This window comes from Chrysochloris asiatica, unplaced genomic scaffold (assembly GCF_000296735.1).
Source record: "Chrysochloris asiatica unplaced genomic scaffold, ChrAsi1.0 scaffold00120, whole genome shotgun sequence".
NCBI lineage: Eukaryota > Metazoa > Chordata > Mammalia > Afrosoricida > Chrysochloridae > Chrysochloris > Chrysochloris asiatica.
Window position 1 is genome coordinate 5,453,248 of NW_006408638.1, and position 24,890 is coordinate 5,478,137.

The 24,890-nt window shown below is 37.3% G+C and overlaps 1 protein-coding gene across 1 annotated transcript in view; it reads left to right on the forward strand.

The window, feature by feature from the left end:
- GPR128 (G protein-coupled receptor 128) overlaps nucleotides 1-24,890 on the forward strand; it is a 117,868-nt gene that overhangs the window by 67,734 nt on the left and 25,244 nt on the right. The window contains exons 9-13 of the mRNA XM_006868649.1: nucleotides 11,393-11,556; nucleotides 15,653-15,811; nucleotides 18,846-18,958; nucleotides 21,679-22,022; nucleotides 22,984-23,080. Of these exons, the coding sequence (XP_006868711.1) occupies nucleotides 11,393-11,556; nucleotides 15,653-15,811; nucleotides 18,846-18,958; nucleotides 21,679-22,022; nucleotides 22,984-23,080 (877 nt within the window). The remainder of the gene's footprint in view (nucleotides 1-11,392; nucleotides 11,557-15,652; nucleotides 15,812-18,845; nucleotides 18,959-21,678; nucleotides 22,023-22,983; nucleotides 23,081-24,890) is intronic.

Here is a 24,890-nt window from a genome sequence, read left to right on the forward strand (position 1 = left end):
ATTCCCACTGAGTCTTAGTCTTGGAAGGGGGTTTGCACTGAGGGGACCTGACCACTTGCCTTGATGTTTCCTCAACCTATACATTTTAAATGTTTTTAAACATTGGCTATATTTTCCAACTTTGTTATTGAAAATATATTAACAAAACATTATTTTGGAAAATTAAATCTTAAACAAGGTTTTTCAAAGGAATTAAAATGTGATTATCCCTAGAGTGCCTTGTTAAAATGTACTTTCCAAAATCTTACAAGAGTAATGCTTAAAATATTGTACATAGCTAACCTAATTAAAATAATTCGCTTCGAAATGACAAATTGATAAGCTAAGTAAAGCCTACATTATGTAACATTTGTTTGGAAGCATGATTTGTCAGTTATACATAATGAAAATTTGTCATCAAGAAAATTAAAATTTTTTTATCATAATATTAGTTTGTTTTTAAAAAAATCATATGTTAGATAAATAGCAATATGTTTTCATTTTTACACTAAACCACACAAGATTGATATATTTGATTAGACTACCATTTGCATTGTTAAATTCTATTATCTCTTTATATAACTTGATAAAATTTGTTCTGGATTCCCAAAGTACCTATAAAACCCATGCAATTTTACCATCTTTAATATACTATGTTATATCATGTAAAGTGAGGCATTTCAACGTTATGTATAACCAAGTTACTGCCAATCCAAATATTTTTGCACGTCAATAAATATGTATTTGCTGGAAAGCAAGTTTCAGACTCTCTTCTGACATTGTTTGGTCTTTTCCTTCTTTCTTGTCTTCTTAATGACCTTTTACTTCCTTCCTGTATGATGTTCTTCATGTCATCCTACAACTCTCTGGTCTTCAGTCATTAGTGTCTAATGTATCAACTCTGATCTTCAGATGATCTCTAAATTCAGGTGGGATATGTTCAAAGTCTTATTTTGACTCTCATGTATTTGTCTGAATTTTCTTCAACTTCATCCTAAACTTTCATATGAACAATAGCCTTGTTTTAGCTGATAATATTCAACTTCTCCACCAACTCTTCCCACAAATGTAGTCAATTTGATTCCTGTGTATTCCATTTGGTGAGGTTCATGTGTACAGTCACTTTTAATGTTTAAAAGCAGGATTTCAATGACTAAATCATTGGTCTTGCAAAATTCTATCATGTGATCACTAGCATCATTTCTATCACTGAGGCCATATTTTCCAAGTACTGATCCTTCTCTTTGTTTCCAACCTTAGCATTCCAATCACCAGTAATTATCAATACATTTTGATTGCATGTTTGATCAATTTCAGACCAAAGACATTGGTAGAATTCTTCAGTTTTATCATCACTGGCTTTAGTGTTTGTGCATAAATTTGAATAACAATGGTATTTTAACTTGTCTTCCTTGTAGGCATATCACAGACAGCATTGTATTCAAAGTAGATCTTGAAGTGTTGTTTTTTACATGAATATGAAGTCATTTCTCTTTAATTTCATGTTCATGGCATAGTAAACCATAGGATTCTCTCATTCAAAATGGCCAGGCCCAAACAATTTCAACTTACTATTGCTGTTGTTAAGTTTCAAGTTGGTTCTGACTCATAGTGACCCTGTGTAGGATTTCCAAGGACCAGATGGTGAGTTGTACTTCGACATTTCAGTAAGCATTCAAATGCCTAGAATATCGATTTTTATGTATTCCATTTCATTTTTGACAACTTAGATGAATATTCCATACATTCCATGCTCTTATTGTTAATGACTCCTGGTTAAAGACTCTTGGTGTGGCACTGTGGGATAAAGCACTGGTCTGCAATGTTGCTTTAAACCACAAGGTTGGTAGTTCAAACTCAGTAGCTGCTTCTTGGAAACCATAGACAGGGTTGCTATGAGTCAGAACCAACACAACAGCACTTAGCAACAAATAACAGCATTGTTAATGAATATTTCTAGGTATTGTTTATTCTTTTGGCATTCCATGGTACTTTTAATATTCTCGTCTAACACCATAACTCAAATGCATCAATTCTTCTGTGGTCTTCTTTATTCATTGTCCAACTTTCACATGCTTATGAGATTATTGAAAATACCATGACTTGAGTCAGATGCACCTTAATTCTTAAACTGATATCTTTGCTCTTAGATACTTTAAAGAGCTCTTGTGCCACAGATTTGCCTAATGCAATACATCATATGATTTCGTGGCTGCTGCTTCCATGAGTGCTGATGGTTGATCTGAGCAAAATGAAGTTTTTGACAACTTCAAAGTTTTCTGCATTTAAATGGATGATATTTGGTGGTTCAGTAGTGAAGATTTTTGCTTTCTTTACATTGAGGTACAGCCCATACTGAATGTTGTCTTTGATCTTTATCAGTGAGTATTTGAAGTCTTCTTGCCTTTCAGCAGGCAAGGTTGTATCATCTGCAGATTGCAGATTGCTAATGAATCTTCCTCCAAACCTGATGCCACATTCTTTTTTATGTAATTCAACTTCTAGAATTATTTGTTCAGCATGCCGACTGAATAAGTATGGTGAAAGAGTACAGTTCTGGTCCACACTTTTCCTGATTTTAATCCATTCAGTGTTTCCTTGTTCTGTTCAAACAACTGCCTCTCAGTCCATGTACAGGTTCCTCATGAGCACAATTAAGGGTTCTGAAATGCTCATTCTCTGCAATGTTGTCCATAGCTTGTCATGATTCACATAATCGAAAGTCTTTGTGAAGTCAGTAAAGCAGAGGTAAACATATTTCTGGTATTCTCTGCTTTCAGTCAAGATCCATCTGACATCAGCAATGATATCCCTTATTCCATGTCATTATCTGAATCCAGCTTGAACCTCTGATAAATATCGGGGTCTGAGACCGGCTCAGACCACTGCGTGGGTTACTCGAAGGAGAGGCGAGGATTAATTAATCAGATAAGGATCAACAGGCTGATAGCCAGTGACATAGTTTATTGTAGCAACGTGGTTTATATAGGACTTTTAGCATTAGGTCATAGTTATTCTGCCTACTTACAATGTTTTCTATAGTAAGAAGGATATGATTACCCACCAGGATACTAACCAGGATATGATTACATAAGTATAAGTATTGTTATAGCAACACAGAATCACGGGTCTTAGCACAATTTAAGTTCCCTTTTCCCAGGATTGTCCTAGTTACAAATAACAATAAGTCTCCATCACTGACATCACCTTAACCAGGTGAAACTTGTCTTCAGGCCAATTATAAGAGCACGAGGGCCATCTCAACCTTCACCATTAGATGGCACCAGTGCTGGCTCCCAACAGATAAATTCTCTGTCAATGAACTGTTGCAATCATTTAAAAAAATTATCTTTAGAAAGTCTTATTTGCATGCAATATTAAAGATATTGTAAGATGGTTTCTGCTCTGTTGGTTCACCTCTCTTTGGAATGGGCACAAATATGGATCTCTTCCAATTAGTTGGTCGAGTAGCTGTCTTCTAAATTTCTTGGCATAGATTAGTGAGTGCCTCCAGTACCACAAGAGTTTGTTGAAAAATTTCAATTCATATTCTGTCAATTCCCAGAGCCTCGTTCTTTGCCAGTGCCTTCAGTGCACCATGGACTACGTTCTTCAGTGTCATTGTGTCTATTTGATGGTTGATCATCAACTATTTCCTTTTGGTACAATCATTCTGTGTTTTCCTTCTATCTTCCCTTTTGGTTTTCTAATTCCAGGTCTTCTCATATTTCATTATATTTGACTATGCCTTCTTGAGCTTCTCTTTGAAATTTTCTATTCAGTTCTTTACCACCTCATTTCTTTCATTTGCTTTAACATCTCTACTCTGGAGAGTTTCTTGACATATCCCTTTTGATCTTTTCCTTCTTTCTTGTCTTCTTAATGGCTTTTTTGCTTTCTTCTGTATGATGTTCTTGATGCCCACAACTCTTCTAGTTTTTAGTTATTAGTATCTTATTCATCCATCTGTTCTTTAGATGATCTCTAAATTCAAATGGGCTATGCTGAAGATCATATTTTGACTCTTGTGTACTTGTTTCAATTTTCTGCAGCTTCAGCCTCAATTTGCATATGAGTAATTGATGTATTTCCACAGCCTGGCCTCTGGCAGTATTTCAGTGCTGAGAGTGATGCACTGCTATTCATAAGGTTTTCAGCGACTAAATATTCTAAAGTAGTCTGTCTGTCCTTCTTCCTGCTCTGTCTTCGTCTGGACGCTCAGCTGAAACTTGTCCACCATGGGTGACCTTGCTGGTATTTAAAGTACCAGTGGCATAGTTTCCAGGACTGCATCAACATACAAGCCACCATAGTACTATTTCTATTACCCAGTAGTTTTTAAGCAGGATGTTACTTAATTTCCATGTATTTGACTTTTTTCCATTGATCTTTCTATTGTTGATTTCTAATTCTTTAGCATTGTGATAGGAGACGATTATTTTTGTATATTTATATTTTCAATTTTATTGAGGTTTGCTTTGTTGCATAGCATATGGTCTATTCTGGAGAATGTTCCAAGTAGTGCACTTGGATAAGAATATTTTCGTGTTGTTGGGTTGAGTGCTCTGTATATGTCTAAGAGGTCAAGTTAAGTGTATTGTTTTAGTTTTGTGTCTTTTTTGAGTTCCTTTCTAGTTGTTTAGTTCTGCATTGAAAGTGGTGTATTAAAATCTCCTATTATTACTATCAAGAACACAGCCTTTGGTATGGATTGCACCTCAATGTCAAGAAAACAAAAATCCTCACCACTGGACCAATAAACAACATTCTTATGAACGGAGAAAAGATTGAAATTGTCAAGGGCTTTGTTCTTCTTGGATCAACTATCAACATTCGTGGAAGCAGCAGTCAAGAGATCAGAAGATGTATTACATTAGGCAAATCTGCAGCACAGGAACTTTTTGAAGTGTTGAAGAGCAAAGATGTCAGCTTGAGGACTAAGGTATGCCTGACCCAAGCCATGGTATTTTCAATAAGCTCATATGAATGCAAAAGCTGGGAGAATTGATGCCTTTGAATTGTGGTGTTGGAGGAGAATACTAAAAGTGCCATGGACTGCCAAAAGAACCAATGAATCTGTTTTGGAAGAAGTGCAGCCAGAGTGCTCCTTGGAGGCCAGGATGGCTAAGCTTCGTCTCTCATACTTTGGACATATTGTCTGGGGGGAACAGTCACTGGAAAAGGATGTCATTCTGGGTAAGATGGAAGGACAGAGAAAAAGAGGAAGACCCCCAACGAGATGGATCGGTCAGGTGGCATCATTGATGGCATCGAGTGTGGCGGCAGTAGTGAGGTTGGCCCAGGATCAGACATTGTTTTGTTCTGCTGTGCATGGGGTCGCTATGAGTCTGTTCCGACTCGATGGCACCTGCCAACAACAGCAACAATTATTACTATGGATTTGTCTATTTCTTTCCTCAGTTCTGTTAGAGTTTGATATCACTGTAGTTTTTATTTGTATTTCTCTAACAGCTATGAATTCTGTTGTAGTGTTGTAGGATAAACATTGGACAGCTAACCACAAGGTTAGTGCTTCAAACCCACCAGCAGCCCCTATGAAACCATATTCAGGGTCACTATGATTCTGAACCTGGCACTTATCAACAACAATGTTTAGTGGAAGAAAGTGTATTTTGGTAAATTCCAGAGCCTTGGTCTCAAGAGGGCATCCTGGTGTGACCCTGTAGGATAGGCACTGGGCTCCTAATCATAAGAATGGCAGTTCAAACCCACCAAGTGCTTCTCAGAAATTCTATACACGATTGCTGTGTCAGAACCAACTTGGTAACACTTAGCAACAATAACAACAACAATGGCTAGTGATCGTGAGTATTTTTTCATGTGTTTATTAGCTTCCTGAATGTCTTCTTTGATGAAATGTTTTCCATATCATTTGTCCATTTTTAAATTAGTTCTCCCCCACCCCCACCTCCACCCCAGGTGTTAAGCTTTCTATCGATTTTAGAGATTAGATACTTGGTGAATATATCATAGTCAAACATTTTCTACCAGTGTGTAGGTTTTCTTTTTGCTTTTTTGAAGAAGAACCAGTCTTTTGATGAGCATAAATACTTAAGCTTTAGGAGGTCCCATTTATCTAGTTCATCTTCTGCTGTTTATTCTTTTCTAGCTATATTTGATATTCTGCTTATGTCCTATATTAGAGTCTCTAGAGTCCAAACATTGTCTCTAGGAGTCCTGGTGTAGCGTTGTGCGTTAATGCGCTGGACTGCAAAGTTCGTTTGAATGCAAGGTCTGCAGTTCCAGCTCACCAGCTGCTCCTGGGAAACTATACAGGGTCGCTATGGGTTGGAACTGACTCGATGGCACTTAACTACAACAAACATTGTCTCTATTTTCTGTTCCATGGTTTTTACAGTTTTAGTTTTCATATATAGGTCTTTGATCTATTTTGAATTTCTTTTGGAAGTAATATTTTGTTTTTTTTCCCAAGCTGCTTTCAGGATTCTTTCCTTGTTGTAGACTTTGGAGAGTTTGATCATGATATGTCTTGGTGATTTTCTTTTGGGGTCAGTCCTGCCTGGGGTTCATTCAGTGTCTCAAATGCGTGTCTTCTCATCTTTCATGATGTTAGGGAAATGTTCTTCTAGCAGTTCTTTGATTATTTTTTTTTTTGTGTTTTTCTTTGTCTTTTTCCTGTTCTTGAATTCCAGTTACCCGTAAATTATTCCTCTTCATGTCGTCTCATATTAATCTTAGGCTTTCTTTGGATTTTTTTCTTTTTGTTCTTCTAGCTTCCTAGTATTGAGGGATTTATCTTCAAGATCACTAATTCTGACATCCATTGATTTAAATCTATTCCTTTTCCCTTTCAGTGTATTTTAAATTTCTGATATCTTAGTATTAATCCTCTGGATTTCTGCTTGCAGGTTTTGTATTATCTCCAATTCTTTATTTACTTAGGTTTTGTGTTCCTGCAGTGCTTTTTGGAATTCTTCCTTTTTTTCCTTGATCTTTGTGTCAATAGTTTTGTTGTTGTTAAGTGCCAATGAGTTGGTTCTGATCCATATTCTTATATATATATTTTTTTCAGGTTGTTCCAGTGCCTCTTTTTCCTTAAAACATTTTCTAGCTCTGCCTCTTGGTCATTTGTTTGAGCTACTTTGTCTTGTTTCTTCATATGAAATGAAATTTTCTGTAGCTTTTGAGGCATTGTGGTGCTATTGTATTTCTATTAAGTTGGTGTATTCTTTGGCACTCACCAACTGCCTTTTGGTGGATGTGATCAAGAGATTAGCTTGTGTACCATTCTTTGTTCACTGTTCAAGCAGTTCATTTCGGAATGGATTTAGCTGACATTGGTTGTTGTCATTGATCCAGTGTATTGACTGGATCCAGCTGGTATTGACTCTAGCCCAATTGGGAGTGTTGTGGAGGAACAGCTGTGGCTGGGCTGTATGATTGCAGTTGTCATCTCCTGTTATGTGAGGCAAGAAAAAAAAAGACTCCCAAAAGAGAGAAGGCAAAGAGACAAAAATCCCAGGACAGCAAAGCGGAAAAGTAAAAAAGTAATTAAGAAAGAAAAACAAAAACAAACATTGGCTACTGCTTTTTATCTCCATCAATAAGCACAGTGTTTCTGCACCACCTACAAGCCTCTTGCTTTCACAGCTGCCCAAGAAATTTCAAGATGGCCCTACTGCCCTTCTCTTACCCACATATATAGCCAGTCTCCCCCCACCCCCCACCTTTTCTACCCAATGCATCCATTCAGCTGCTTCTCCTAATGAGAACTACCCCAGGGCTGACCAGGACCAACTTTACAGATTTGGAGCAGGGCCTGCCCAAGTGGGGCTATTGCGCCTGGCTCCTCCTTCTTCAGTGGTGCCCACCACCTTGGGATCTGAGCAGTTCTACCCACCTGGAAAGCATGACTTTCCCTGGGAGTGTTCACTGGTGGAGGCCAGCCTCATTTCTGGTCACCAGGAGAATGTGAGGAACCAGACAGGAAAAGAGAAAAAACAACAACAAAAAACCACATTTATCTCTGCAAATTATGGATTGGTTTCTACAATAGTAATTTGTTTCCTTGTCTCTTAAGCCACTCACCTTCACTCCATACAGTTGAAACAGGTCCTGTTGTCTTCCACAAATCATAAGTCCACTCCTTTCTTGCCACATCTCTTCAATTGTCTCTTCCAGTAAGCACCAAGCTACGTATTTATCCCTTTATCTGAAGCTTATATTTCCAGGACTATCCTCTGCATGTGTCTTGCTGGGTTTCTAAATCCTTGTTGTAAAGTGTCCTCACAGTCTTTCTGCCTAAACTACCATCTTGCCCCATCCTCTTTTTGATCTATTTTGAGTTAGTTTTTGTATATGGTATGAGGTATAAGTCTTGTTTTGTTTTTCTATAGATAAACATCTAATTTTGAAAGCACCATTTGTTACAGAAGCAGTTTCTTTCCCATTTAATGGACTTTGGCTCCTTGCTGAATATCAGCTGTCCATAGGAGGATGGATTGACATCTGAATTCCCAGTTTTGTTCCAAGTGTCTGCCTTTGTATCAGTATTAGACTGCTCTGGAAATTGTAGTTGCCCACTAGAACACTAGAGGCTGAGCTGCTAGTTCTCCTGGTGCAATGGCTAGAGCGACTAGGAGCCACTGCTCTGCTTTATCTTAATATGACTGCATTGTGCAGATTTGACTGGTATGGTACATTGTTGTTGTTGTTGCTATTGTTGTTAAGTGCCATTGAGTCAGTTCTGACTCATAGTGACCCTGTATAGGGTTTTCAAGGAATGACTGATGGATTTGAATCACCAGCCTTGTGGTTCAAACCAACCTGGCAATCCTAGAGAACGGTAATTTGCCTTGTCTGCTGTTTCTTTTCAGCCTCTCCTACTTGGCACTTGGTCCAATTCTTCTCCTTTGTCTTTGATGCTTAGGTTCCAAAGTTGTCATCTGTATCTGATTCCCTTGCTTTTATCTTTGCTATAAAATGGACATTATAAGGCATCTTGGACCATCTGTAAGGACTACATTTTACTTGGATCCACAATAAACGTTCATAGAAGTAACAGTCAAGAAATCGAAGGACACACAAATCGGCTGCAAAAGACCACTTGGGTGTGGCAAAGATGACATTTTCAGGAGCAAGATGCTCCTAACCGAAACCACGGTATTTTCAATAACTTCATATGCATGTAAAAGCTGAACAGTGAATAAGGAAGACTAAAGGAGAGAAGACACCTCTGAATTATGGTGTTGGCAAAGAATATTGATTATATCATGGACTTCCAAAGGAATCAACAAATATGTCTTGTAAGAAATACAACCAGAATGCTCCTCAGTAGCAAGGATGGTAAGACATCATTTCACATACTTTGAGCATGTTATCAGGAGAAACCAATCTCTGAAGAAGGTCACACATTTGGTGTCTTAGGCTGTTTTCTAGAGAAGCAAAACTAGTTTTATATATATATATATGGAAAGAAGTTTATTATTAAGGAAATGGCTTACAATTTTGGAATTCCAGGTCCCCAGCAGAAGAGAGAGTGAGAAAGTCTTTCCTGCATGTCCATTATATTGGGAGTAGGCCACACTCCTAGGAAACATCCCTTCTGTTGATTAGCTGCTCATAGCCAATCACCATAGAGTGAACTATGCCTGTATTAGGTTTAATCACCATGGGAATAAGTACATCTCAACTTCTAAACCTCTGGAAATACTGTTCTAGTCAAGTTGTCACCAAATCCTAACCATTACACTTGGTCAAGTAGAGTGTCAGCAAAATAGAGGAAGACCCTCAATGAGATGAATTGTCACAATGGCTGTAGTAATGGACTCAAACATAACAATTGTGAGGATGGTTCAGGACCAGGCAGAGTTCCATATATAGGTAATTATGAATCACAACCTACTTGAAAGCACTTAACCATAGCGCGCACACACACACACGTTGGTGGTGGTGTTAAGTGTTGTCGAGTTGGTTCCAACTCATAATGGCCCTGTATAGAGTGTCCAAGGAACAGTTGATGAACTTGAACTGCCAACCTTGTAGTTTAAACCTACCTTATAGTCCAGCACATTAATCCATAGTGCCACACCAGGAGTAGGAGACTTCAAAAAGGTTGAGGAAAAATGAAATTAAAAGATATTGAAAATTTCCACGAACTTTTTTTTTCATGTTTCCATGAACTTTTGAATCTCCCTTATATGCATGTTAAGTGCCATTGAGTTGGTTCTGACCCATAGCAACCCTGTATATGGTTCTCAAGGAGCAGCTGATGAGCTTGAACCACCAACCTTGCAGTTCAAATAGCTTTGCAGTCTGACGCATTAACCCACAGCACCACACCCAAACTCCCCTCAAATGCTTACCAATATCTAAATTACGTATTACAATTAAGTAAAGTCTGTCAGCAAACTATTATTACTGTACAGTATTCAAATATGCAGCAGGCAGTGATGCAAGGATGGTTCAATATTAGAAAAACTATCAAACATAATCCACCATATTAAAAAAACAACAACAACAAAAGAGTTACATGATTATACCAATTGATGCAGAAAAGGCATTTGACAAAATCCAACATCCATTCATGGTACAAAAGCTCAACAATGTATAAATTGAAGGGAAATTCTTCACCATAATTTTAGAGCATATATACAAATCCAACAGCCAACATTATCTTCAATGGAGGGAAACTGAAAACATTCCTTTGCAAACCGGAACAGACAAAGATGCACTTAATCACTATTCCTATTTAATATGGTGTTAGAAGCTTTAGCCAGAGCTATAAGGCAAGAAACGGAAATTAAAAGCATCCAAACTGCCAAAGAAGTAGTGAAACTCTATTTGCAGATGATATGATCCTATACATAGAAAATCCCAAAGATTCAGCAAGAAAACTATTGGAACTTATTGAAAAATTCAGCAAAGTGGCAGGGTACAAGATCAATATACAAAAATCAGTTGGATTTGTAGTCACTAATAAAGCCAGCTCTGAAAAGGAAATTAAGAATGCGATATGAATTGCAATAGCCACCCAAAAGATGAAATCTTAGAAATAAATCTAACTAGAGAAACAAAAGGCCTATACAAAGAAATCTACAAGACACTACTACAAGAAACTAAAAAGGGCTTTTAAACATGAAAGGATATACCCTGCTCATGAGTCAGAACCGACTCCACAGTACTTAACAACAACAATCACAGGGAAAAAGTATGAAAACTGTTGTTTGCATGGAGGGGATTCAAATTCTTGAGGTGAAACAAAGTACATGATTTGTTGAATGTAAAACTCATCATCTTGTCTGTAAACCATCACTCAATTCACAATAAAAAAATATGCAGCAAGAATAAGCTAAATAATAACATGAGACTTTGTTTCTAATTAATTCTAGGTTCATATATTGATTTTAATGTGTCTTTGTTCCCCCCACAGAAAACAATCAAACTTGTGGCTTTGTGGTATATCAAAATAACAAGCTTTTCCAATCAAAAGCTTTTAAAATTAAATCAGATTTTAGTCAAAAAATTATCTCAAGTACAACTGATGGGATTGAGAATGATCCGAATGTTTCTGTTGAAATGGTCTTTAATCCAAAGGTGAGTTTTCCCATTAACATAAAATTTAAAAACCTAGCCAGTTCTTGATTACAAAGGCAAGAGTATTTTAGGTAAAAGAAATCCAAGTAATTGTTGTAACCGTCTTTCTCCCCATGTCTTTTGTCAGACAAGGTGAAATTCAAAGTAATTGTTGTAACCGTCTTTCTCCCCATGTCTTTTGTCAGACAAGGTGAAAGCAACATGAACTCATTTGAATTTCATGTTTATTTCCCCTCTCTAAATCATCAGTAAAAGAAGTCCTGGTGGTCACATGGGTTAAGTGTTAGGCTACCAAGTACCAGGTAGGTGGTTCAAACACACAGGCCATTCCGTAGGAGAAAGATGAAGCTGTCTGCTCCCATAAAGATTTATTGTCTCAAATACCCTAGGAACATGTCTACTCAGTCCTGAAGTGTCACTATGTGTCAAAATCAACTCAGTTATAGTGGGTTTGGGTTTGGTTTTGGTTAATATATGATGACCACCACTTACCTGTCTGTTTGTTGGAGCCCTGGAGGTGTAGGATAAGCACTGGACTCGACTACTCACAAGGTAGTTGAGTTCAAATCCACCAGATGTTCCATGGGGAAAAGATGTGGATTTCTGATCCTGTTAAGATCTGCAGCCTTGGAAACCTGAGACAGCGTTGCTTTGAGTTAGAATCAACTTGATGGCAGTTGCTTTAAGTGGGTTGTACTGTGGCGGCTTGCATGTTTCTGTGATGCTAGAAGTTATGCTGCTAGTATTTCAGATAGCAGCAGGGCCACATATGGTAGATGGGCTTCAGCAGAGCTTCCAGACTAAGACAGGCTAGCAAGTAGAAATAGACAATTCACTTCTGAGAGAGTAGCCACTGAAAAGCTTATGAGTAGCCTGGGAACATTTTCTGATATAGTGCCGGAAGATAAAGTTGGAAGGCAGTAAAAATATGACTAGGCAAGATATGCTTCCTTAAAGTAAAGTCGAACTTAATGACCTGAAAGTAGCAAGATTTTCAGGACCTTAATTTACTGTTGGGGCATGACTCAAAATGAAAAGAAACAGCTTGCAAATGTTCATTAATAATCAGAATGAGGAATGTACAAAATTGGAAGTTATCAGCAATGAAATGGAACACAATAAAGATTGATACCTTAGGCATTAGTGAGCTAAAATGGATTGGTGCTGGTCATTTTGAGGCAGATAATCATATCATTTGTTATGCTGGGAATGACAAATTTAAGAGAAATGTCAAATTTATCATCAAAAAGAACATTTCAATACCTATCTGAAAGTGCAATGCTGTCTGTAATAGGATAATTATCTACAAGCCTACAAGCAAAGCCTGAAGTCCTAGTCTTATAGGATAAACAATGGGCTGCTAACTACAAGGTCAGTGATTCAAAACCACTATTGGGTCATCAGAAACCCTACACAGGGTTGCTATGAGTTGGAACCAACTCAATGGCACTTAACAACAACAATGCAGTAAGCAAGACCAGTTATTACACTCACATTCAAATGTATACAACAATCATTAAAGCCAAAGATGAATAAATTGAAGAATTCTACCAAATTCTCCAGTCTGAAATGATCAAACATGCAATCAAGATGCACTGATAATTACTGGTGATCAGAAAAAGAGTAAGGATCAGTAGTTGGAAAATCGGTAGGTTGGTGATAGAAATTTAACTGGAGATTACATGATAGAATTTTGCAAGACCAACAGTTTCTTCATTTCAAACACCTTTCTTTGGAAACATAAATGGCGACTATACAAGTGCATCTTACCTAATGGAATAGGTAAGATCAGACTGACTACATCTGTACTAAGAGACCAAAAGGTCACCTGTGGAACAGACCATCAATTACTCATATGCAAATGCAGGCTGAAGCTGAAGAAAATGAAAGCATCCACAAGAGCCAAAATGTTACCATCTAGTCAATTTTGACTCATTGAGACTTTGCACAGCAGAACAAACACTGCCTGTTCCGATTCATCCTTGCAATTATTATGTTTGAACCCATTGTTGCTGCCACTGTGTCAATCCATATCACTGGGATCTTCCTCTTTTTTGTGACCTTCTACTTTACCAAGCATGATGTCCTTCTCCAGGGACTGTTTGCTCCTGATAATATGTCCAAAGTGTGAAGGAAGAAGTCTTGCAATCCTTGTCTCTAAGAGGCATTCTGACTGTACTTCTTCCAGATTTGTTTGTTCTTTGGGCAGTCCATTGTACTTTTAATATTTTTTGCCAACACCATGATTCAATAGCATAGATTCTTCTTCAATCTTCCTTATTTATTGTCCAACTTTCACATGCATGAGGCAACTGAAAATACCATGGCTCTTTTAACACTTCAAAGAGGTCTTTTGCAGCAGACTTGCCTGAGGGAATATGTCATTTGATTTCTTGACGACTACATCCATGAGCATTGATTATGGATCCAAGCAAAATGAAGTCTTGACAACTTCAATCCTTTCTCTATTTAGCATAATATTATTTATTGGTCCAGTTGTGAGGATTTTTTTTTTCTCTTATCACTGAGGCACAAACCATACTAAAGGCTGTAGTTTTAGATCTTCACTAAATATTTCTAGTCTTTACTTCTAGCTAGCAAGGTTGTGTCATCTGCATATCTCAGGTTGTTCTGAATATCTTCCTCTAATCCTGATGCCATATTATATAGTTCATATAATCCAGCTTTTAATATTATTTGCTCAGTATACAGATTGAATAAGTATAGTGAAAGGATACAAACCTGGTGTCTACCTTTCCTGATTTTAAGCCTTTCAGTATCCCCTTGTTTTGTTCAAACAACTGCCTCTTGGTCTATGTATATTGGTGGTGGTGGTGGTGATTATGTGCTGTAGAGTCACTTCTGATTTATAGTGACCCTGTATACAGTTTCCAAGGCTGTAAATCTTTACAGGATCAGAAAGCCTAATCTTTCTCCCACGGAACAGCTGGTAGTTTCGAATTGCTCTCCTTCAGGTTAGCAGCCTCACTCAACCTGCAATATGCAGATGATTCAACCTTGCTTGCTGGAAGTGAAGTGGACTTGTGGAACTTGATGATAAATATCAAAGACTGTAACCTTCAGTATGGATTACAGTTCAATGTAAAGAAAACCCAATCTTCACAACTAGACCAATAAGTAATGTCATGATAAATGGAGAAAGATGAAATTTGTCAAGGATTTCTTTTTACTTCAATCCAATCCAGCACATGGAAGCAGCAGTCAAAAATCAAAAGATGCATTGCATTAGGCAGATTTTCTGCAAAAGGCCTCTTTAAGATGTCTTTAAAATATGTCACTTTGAGGACTAAGGTGCCCCAAGACCAAGCCATGGTATTTTCAATTGCCACATATGGGTGCAAAAGGTGGGTAATGAGTAAGAAAGACCAAAGAATTGATTAATGTGAATTATGCTAGTTATGAGGAATATTGAAAGTACCATGGACTGCCTGAATAACAAACAAATCTATCTTTGAAGAAGTACAGCCAGAATGCTCCTTGGAAGCAGGGAATGGCAAGATTTTGTCTCATGTACTTAGCACATGTTATCAGGAAGGTCCAGTCCCTGGAAAATGCTAAGTAAAGTTGTTGTTGTTGTTGTTTTTAAGTGCCGTCAGGTTGGTTCCGACCCATAGCAACACTAAACAGGGTTTCTGAGGCTGTAAATCTTTACGGGAGCAGAAAGCCTCATGTTTCTCCCATGGAGCAGATGGTAGTTTTGAACTGCTGACCTCGCAGTTCGCAGCCCGATTCATAACCACTACGTAAGCACTACCAGAGCTGAAAAAGAGCAAGACCCTCAAAGAGGTAGATTGACACACTAGTTATAACAATGGGCTCAAACATAACAGACAATTATGAGGATGGGGGAGGACTGGGAAATGTTTTGTTCTGTTGTTCATAGGGTCGCTGTGAGTCAGAAACTACTCCATGTCACCTAACAACAAGAACAGCAATCTATGATAAAGGTGCTAATATCTAGTAAATATCTAGTAAATGCTTAATTGATTTCTTATACACTTATCCTTTTTTTTTTTTTTCTATCCAATTAAGCATTTGAAAAATCAGTAATTGTAGTTGTCTTATCAATTCACAGTACGATCTGAGAAAATTCCAACTCCATTCCTACGCCTGTGTCTTTTGGAATCTTAAAAAGAATGACTGGGACACACATGGTTGTCAGAAAAAGGAACTTTCTGATGACAGGTTCCTACACTGCAGCTGCAACCACACTACTAATTTTGCTGTATTGATGGTAAGCATTACAGTAGTTTCTACTCAGACAAGAACCTGTTTTTATACACAATTTTCATATGTGCTAAAATCGGAGATAACTTTGGGGTTTAAATTACATACCCAACTTTTTGGGTTAAGTAGAGAAACAGAGATGGAGTAATAGGGAGACTGAAGGGAAAGGCAAGTAGAATAAGTTTTTTGCAATGTTTTAGGAAAGATGAGCTCAGTGCTGTGGTGCTTAATAATGGGAAGGGAGCTAATAAGAGAAAGAAGGGCTTAGAGAATCCATTTGACTAACTTTCATGTTCTGAAGCATGAAGTTGTAGCCAGAATTAAGGGTGGCTGTGTGCTGGGAATAATACTAAGCTATATGTGAGCACTCTAAATCAATTACCCAAAGCTTTTCCCACTGAAATTGCCTGAAATACTTAGTTTATTCTAGACAATATAAGAGGGAAAACTTTAAATTCATTGTTTGCTCTATAGTTCTTCTATATACTCACAAATTCCTTAATTCTCTAAGTCCAAAGTTAGTCCAAGTAACTGATAGTGCAGGAAAACTGACAGTTTTCCCTGGTGTGCAGCTATGGAAGCATAGAGCTGTATCTGTGTCTCTGAAACTTCTCGCTGGTTTTTTTAAGGGCCTTCTGTATTTTCCATTTCCAGAAACCTATTATTCTGGTGCAATAAAAAAATATTCAATTATATACTTAATGGAACTGTTTTCCTAGGAAACGAGATGGGGAGAGATGTAGAGTGTTTTCTCTTTATAAAGTGGCTATTACAATAGTCAAAACAGCCTGGTATTGGTATAATGACAGACATGTAGATCAATGGAACAAAACTGAGATCGAGAGGTAGAGTCATCTGCCTATGGACATATGATCTTTGATAAAGGACCCAAATTTATATAGTCTCCAACAAATGGTGCTGGCAAAACTGGACATCCATTTGTAGAAAAATTAAGTAGGCTGCATATCTCTCACCATATACAAAAACTAACTCAAGATGAATCAAAGACCTAAATGTAAAACCTAAAACTGTCACCAGAGAAAAACTAGGGAAAAACAAGGAGCCCAAATTCATGGCATAAATGCGTTATCAAACATAAATTAAAAATGAACAAACAGCAGAAGACAAGCTAACTGACTCGGACTTCCTAAAAATTAGATGTTGTTGTTAAGCAATGTCAAATTGATTCCGACCCAACGTGACCCTGTATAGGGTTTCTGAGGAGCGATTGGTGAGCTTGAACCACCAACCTTGTGGTTCAAATTAACTTTGCACTCCAGCACATTAACCCACAGTGCCACACAGGACGTGTATGTGCAATCCTCACAATGTAACAGCACACTTTCTACTTCTGCCCTGTGTTTACCATTTCCATCCCTATGACTGTTGCTAAATTTTATCCCTTTTTGGTCTCATGTGGTTGGTTATTGAGTGGTGTAAAATTGTAACCATTTTAAAAATCAGAAAACACAGACAAGCGAAAAAAATTACATAAATGCTAACCATCCATTTAACACAATTACTACCTTTCCAGAATATTTTCTAAGAATTTGTACTCTTAGAATATGAAACCTGATGGTGCTGTGAGTTAGGCAATGAACTATTAACCACAAGGTCATCAGTTCAAAGATACCAACCGCTGTGATGGAGGAAGATGAGTCTGACTGTTCCCATAAAGATTTACCATCTTCAAAACCCTGTTGGGCAGTTCTACTCTGTTCTAGAGAGTCACTATGAGTCAAAAGCAACTTGATGGCAGTGTGTGGGTATAGTATATACAAGAATAGTGGGATAAATCCCACCAAACTCACTGTCATTGAGTAGATTCTATCTCATGGCAATTGCATGTAGGATTTCTGAGACAGTAGATCTTTATGGAAAAATACAGCCTCATAGTTCTCCTGCAGAGTGACTGGTGGGTTTGAACCCCACTATTCTTGCCTCTAGCAACCCAATACCTAGCCAGCAGTGTCACAAGAGCTCCTTGCATGGTGAGATAGATACAATTATATTACAGAAAAATGCACCCCATTAAAAAACTGAAAATCTTTCAATTTCTATGAGTATATTTCTGCAACTATGTTTTTAATTTAAATATGCAGGCTTTCCCTTAGACCATAGTTACACTTGGAAATAATGTAATGGATAAATGAAACAAATTAGCCAGTTTCAGCTAATCCTAACATCTTTGATTTTTGGACATTAAGGAAAAGTCCATATATTTTTCCATAATTTAATTAGTTAATTATTTTTCCCCACTAAATTCCTTCAGCTGTTATTATTTTCTCATCTTTAAATGACTTTACTACATGTAAACTGCTTAGAAATGAGGGATTAAGTAAATATCATTTACAAATCTGAGCATATCAACAGCTTTACAAAAAAGAGAGACATCTGGCAACTTTTTGCTTACTTTGACCTGTGCTACCTCCTGGGGCAGCGCTGTAGGATAAGCACTGGCCTGATAACCATAAGGTCTGCAGTTCAAATCCACCAGCCACTCCCCAGAAGCCCTATATAGTGTCATTATGAGTCAAAACCAACTTGATAGCACTTAACAACAACATTTCTTCATGGGGAGTCCCTTGATGGTATAACAGCTAATGCACTCAGCTACTAACTTGAAAGGAGTCCTAGTGTGGCATTGGAAGATAAGCACTGGACCGCAAGGTAGATTTGAACTACATGGTCAGTGATTCAAATTCACCAGCCACTCCTGGGAAACCCTATACAGGGTTGCTATGAGTCGTAACTGAACAATGGCAACAACTAACAGAAAGGTTGAAGACTAATCCATCTAGAGGCACCTTGGAAGAAAGTCCTAGCGATCTACTTAGAAAATTCAATCGTTGAATACCCAGTGGAACATATTCTGGTCTGATACACATAGAGTCACCTTAACGGTAACTGGTTTAGATTTTTTTATTTTGTTTTGTGTTTTGGTGAAGGTGGGTGGTGGTTTGTAGCTCTTGATGATGCTGGCTTTCATAGACATTTCAGGAATTATTATTTAAAAATATAAATCTTAATTTCTTTTTCAGAGTTTCAAAAAGAACTATAACTATCCTAAATCACTAGACATACTATCCAATATTGGCTGTGCACTGTCCATCAGTGGTCTGGCTCTCACAATTACATTTCAGGTTGTCACCAGGTAAGAGAGGAAATAAGCTCTTCTCCTTAGAAAAATTGCTATGCTGATCTAACTTTATTCTTAGCATGTACAGTCTTTCAAAACTAGTAGGGAAATCAGAAAATTAGTTTAGTGTGCTCATTTTACAAAGGAGGAAACTCAGGCTCCTAGAGGCTAATAAATTTGCTTTAAGGTCTCATAATGTTTCAATATTGAATAGAACCATGCCTACAAATTTGCTTTCCTAAGATGAAAAAAAAAAAAGCTAATAAACAGGGACATTTTGAAAATAAAATTAACTTTTAAAAATATGCAAGGTTGTTACATGATGAAATGGGCTGAAGGTCCACTTTTGTATCTCATTGTTATTTTTTGTCACATGCTACATTTTTAGCTATCTATAATGCCTTAGATCTTATTTATTAGTTTCATTGCTTATTGTCTATTTCTCCAACAGCATGAAAATTTAAGAGGACAAGTACTTCCTTAGACTTTGTTGTTTCCATTGTTATTTGCCTTGTTTTGTTTTGATCACTGTATCCATAGAATTGAGCACAGTACATGACCCATTAAAAACTAAACTAAACCCACTGCCATTGAGTCTATTCTGACATATAGCAATCCTACAGGACAGAGTAGAATTGCTACTTAGGTTTTCTGAGTCTGCAAATCTTTACAGGAGCAGACAACCTCATCTTTCTCCAGAGGAAAGACTGATGGGTTTGAACCACCAAACTTTCAGTTAGCCCAATGCATAACCCACTGTACCACTAGGGTTCCCACCTGGCCCATAGTTAAGGAATATTGGTGGTAAAAATGGAATTATGCTCTTTTACCTGCCTCCCCCCTTAAGTTCAAAATGTCTCAAGAATGTATATTTCCTTCAGAATTATCTCTTGCCACTAAATTCCTTCACAACTCTATTCTCAGATTTGTAGAGACAAGATTTATTTATGTATTTGAAGAAATATTGCTTTTGAAAAATTTTTTTCCAAAGTTCTCTTTTGAGAAATTAAAAACCTATAGAGAAGTTGAAAGAAAAGCACACTGAACACCATTATTCCCTTCATCTAGATTCACAAGTTATTAATATTTTACCCTTTGTTGTTGTTGTTGTTAAGTGCCGTCGAGTCGGTTCCGACCCATAGCGACCCTGTACAGGGTTTCCGAGGGTGTAAATCCTTACGGGAGTAGAAAGCCTCATCTTTCTCCCGCGGAGCGGCTGGTAGTTTCGAACCGCTGACCTTAAGGTTCGCAGCCCGATTCGTAACCACTATGCTACCAGAGCTTTATCTATTTTTTTCCTGAAATTGTGTAAGTATGTTGCAAGCATCATGACTGTTATCATTAAAATTTCAAGCATGTTTCTCCTGAGAATAGGGACATTCTCCTACATAGTGTAAAACACTGTTATCCCTGCTCAAGAACTATAACTCAAGAAATTCAACATTAATAAAAAAAAAGTCATCATGTTAGTATATTATCCATATTCATATTTTTCCAGTAGTCACAGAAATGCCCTTTATGATTACTTTGTTTGTTTTTAACATATTTGGTTGCCCTGTTTCTTTATTGGTGCTGTAGGATAATCCCTGAACTACTAACCACAAGGTTGGCAGTTCAAATCCACCAGCTGTTCCTTGGAAACCCTATACAGGTTCACTATTAGTTGGAATTGACTCAACAACACTGAACAACAACAGTTTAGAATAATTCATCTGTCTTTTTTGTTTGTGTGTTTTGGGTCTTTCATGATATTGACATTTTTGAGGTGTGCAGTTCAGAAAGGAGGTTCACCAAGGATGCTGGAACAACTGAGTCTTTTTCCTTCTCATGCAGCCCAGTCCTCCTTCCCACTCCCCCTGTAGTTTCTTCAGCAGGATAGCAGGACTATTTACATGGTGGCTCAGAGCTTCCTAGAGCACCCAAGGGGAAGCTGCCACCTGTGCTGTGTGTCAATTTTCATGAGCACTGGAAACTTTTGCTTTTGTGAGACCCTTTATACGCACACACACACACACTCACACACATATACACAAAGGTTTAAAATTGATGTTTTATGACTGAATCAGTATAAAGATGAGTATAGTAATATTATATGTTAACTTTTTTTACCCAATAGTTCATTTTTTCCCCTCCTGATTGGAAACACAAGTAAAACATTTTTTAATGGGCCATTAAAGTATAATGAATCCTAAGCACTGTGCCTACTGTTTCTAATGGATAAGTTGGCTCTGGCTGCCCAGGACTTCTGCTGCATTATTAGTTACATCAAGACACAGACCAGCTCTGGGAAGGAACTACACAACACATAAATACTGGAAAATAGGATGCATTGGGGCCCGCCTTGGATATTAGCTATTACTTTTTATTGGAATAAAGTTTTATCTAGAACATATACCTCAGCCAGTTCTCTCTAGCTCACCTCTTTTTTGTGGAAATGAGGTAAGAAGTAATAAAAGTATGCTTTTCTAATATAATTGGGAAGGTAGATTTACCAGCTAACCCACTAGGCTCTGAGCTCTAGATTTCCATTGAATAGTAAGTATTTCTTTGTTCTTTCACAATTTCAATAGAGTTTATATTTTACAATTGTTTGATTATTTGATCTATGTACCTAGTGTGATGCTGTAGGATAAATACTGGCCACCTACCTTGGAAACCCAATAGAGGGACACTATGAGTTAAAACTGACTCAATATCACTTAATAACAAGCAACCATCCATTTATCTATCTGTAGGAAAGTGAGAAAAACCTCTGTAACCTGGGTGTTGGTCAATCTGTGCACATCAATGTTGATTTTCAACCTCCTCTTTGTGTTTGGAATTGAAAACTCCAATAAGAACTTAAAGATGAGTGATGAAGACACCAAAAATACTGATTCTGCTAATGAAATGATCAAAACAGACATTGTTGACATCCAGAATACAACGTGCACTGTTATGGCTGCTTTACTTCATTATTTTCTACTAGTGACATTCGCCTGGACTGGACTCAGTTCTGCCCAGCTCTATTTCCTTCTAATCTGGACCATGAAACCTCTTCCTCAACATTTCATTTTATTCATCTCTTTAATTGGATGGGGTAAGTGGCTGCTTCTCCACTTACACAGAAATTTAATTGTGTTGATATTATTTCATATAAACTAGCCCCTATAAGAGTATAAGGCTTTGAGGTTGGAGAGATAGAAAATACATGATCACTAGGAGTGCCAGCTGTCCAGTGAAGACGGCAGATGTGATCCTGGCAGCTAGGCTACACATATTGTAAGATAACCTAAACATGTTCATTTCTTCTAATATCTATTTTTATTAATTTGGTTTGAGATTTAGAGCACAATATAGGAGGGCCAGACTTCATCTCTCATACTTCGAACATATTGTCAGGAGGGACCTGTCAATAGAAAAGGATGTTATGTTTGGTAAAGTGGAGGGTCAGAGAAATAGAGGAAGACCCCCAGCGAAATGGATTGTCCAAGTGGCAGCATAAATGGGCTTAAGTGTGGCAACAATTGTGAGGTTGGCCCAGGACCTGGCAGTATTTCATTTTCTTGTGCCTAGGGTTGCTATGAGTTGGAACATACTCTATGGCACCTAACAACAGCAACAATGTTAAATTCCTAGTTACTTTTTAAGAATGTTTCAAAAAGGTAATCAGAGCATATCTTTAAGAAAAATAATTAGAAAATTGTATTGCATGCCAGGCAAGGAAGCTATTTTAGGAAGATGTTTTAGTGCTAAATTAAAATTTGAGTGAAAAGAGAAGTACACAATTTAAAAATGAAAATTGTTGTGATGTTTACAAAGAAATCTGAAATAGTATAGGGTGGTTATGTAGAACTAACATCAAAAGGAAGAGGAAAACACTTAGGGGAAAATTATGTTCACTGTTGACCTAAATCTTGAGGATCTTTTATCATATTATCCATGGTGTGAAGTACAATACACTCTGAAAAGGCTCAACTGTATAATTCATTCATGGTCTTTTATAATTAATCCCCAGTTTTTGGTAAATTATTAAGTCTTTCTCTCTCCTTATCATATAGGAGTCCCTGCTATTGTAGTGGGTATGACAATAGGAATTATCTATTCTCTGAATGAGGATGGTACACAATGGGAGTTCAGCTACCGGCAAGAATCAATGTGAGTTTGTATTATTTTAAAATGAAAATTTCTTGACTTAAGAGTGTAACTATTCAGTAATGAAGCAAGTGTCATTGCACATATACTTTATTTTGTAATTGTCATATTTAGTTGAGAGTATTTAAAATACTCGAAGAGCACATTACATTTTAAACGTGTTGACAAGGAAAATTTCCATGGTAATTCTGTTAGTTAAGTGAGTAATTACCTTTTAAATTTGTAAATCTGAACTTTTTAATATTAAATGTATCTTTTATTATGCCCAGAACTCAGATAACAGTCAAACATGATCCTTAGTAAACCCTTATTGTAGTTTTCTCATTTGATTTCTCAGTAAGGATAAAGACATTAGTAATAACCTGGGCTTACTTTGAGGAGTTAAATATGCATAAAACATTTCAAAAGTAGAAGAACAGTAGCTCTATATCTCACTTGTATGAACCAAGTCTATATTAATATGCTTTTAATGGATATTTCATGATGATTAATACACATAAATTCTTCCTGTGGTTCCAGTATGAATAATTAACTGTTAATACAAAAGCACCTGACTGTACGCTGTTTGCTTTTTGTTAGAAGTTGTTGTTGTAAAGTGCCATTGAGTCGATTCTGACCCATAGCGACCCTGTATAGGGTTTCCACGGAGCAGCTGTTTGTTAGAAGAGAGCATAGAAAATTGAGCTGAACTGAGGCCCAACTCTTCCATGTAGTTCTGCTACCAAATGGCAACTACTCTTGAATGCCCTCTTCCTTTCTCATTTTAAACACCCCAACTATTCTTAATCCCACATTTCACCTGATGTCCCAAACCAACCCAAATGTCAACAAAACTCTTGGAAATATGCAAGGCTATCCATATAAAGACTGTAGTGTTGCCAGGGTATTTATCTCTTTCCCAGGGCTTACCACCTGTAGAATAGAGGCCCCAGCCTGACTTGATTTCAGGAGCCAGATATTCTTAGGTACTGCTTTCTGTTAAATTATGACTAAATATCTTTTAATATGGTTCTAAAATTTTAATTTAGAGATAAGGTTAAGACAAGCAGAGATAAGGAGTGAGATGAAACTAACCCATAGGAGAAGTCTACTTCAAACTGCATTATTATTTTTCCACTTTAAAAATCGCGCTTGGTTAGACCCACTCCAATAAAAGCCTTCAGGAAAAAGAAACTTACTGACTTAAATGTATTCATACTGAGCTATAAATAATTGCGAACAGATCTTTTCATGCTGTTGAGTCAGCTCTGACTCATGGAGACCCTAGGTTCAACAGAACAACATGTTGTCTGGTTCAGTGCCATCTTCATGATTATTAGTGTATGCTTAAGTTCATTGTTGTAGCTTTTGGGTCAGTCCATATCATTGAAGGTTTGCCTCATTTTTGTTGAACCTCTATTTTACAAAGTATGATGTCCTTTTCTAGCATTGTCGTTGTTCTTAAGTGCTGTTGAGTCAGTTCTGACTCACAGCGACCCTGTGTAGGGTTTCCAAGAAATGGCAGGTACATTTGAAGTGCCCACCTTGTGGTTCAAACTGACCTTGCAGTCCAGTGCTTTATTCCATAATGGCACACCAAGACTCCTTTCTAGCAAACTTGGGAAGAAGAAAGAGAAGTAATCTTGGACTTTTATTCCCATACCTTCTACCTCCTTCTCTCTCATCTTCCACCCCTTTACCCTCACTTTTTTATCTTCCCTCTATCCTTTTCCAACTCTTCTCCCACCACCTTCCACCTTCTATTCCCTCCATTTCCCACTTTACACGCACGCACACACACATCAAGAGCCACATTTCTTTTGGATACATTGAG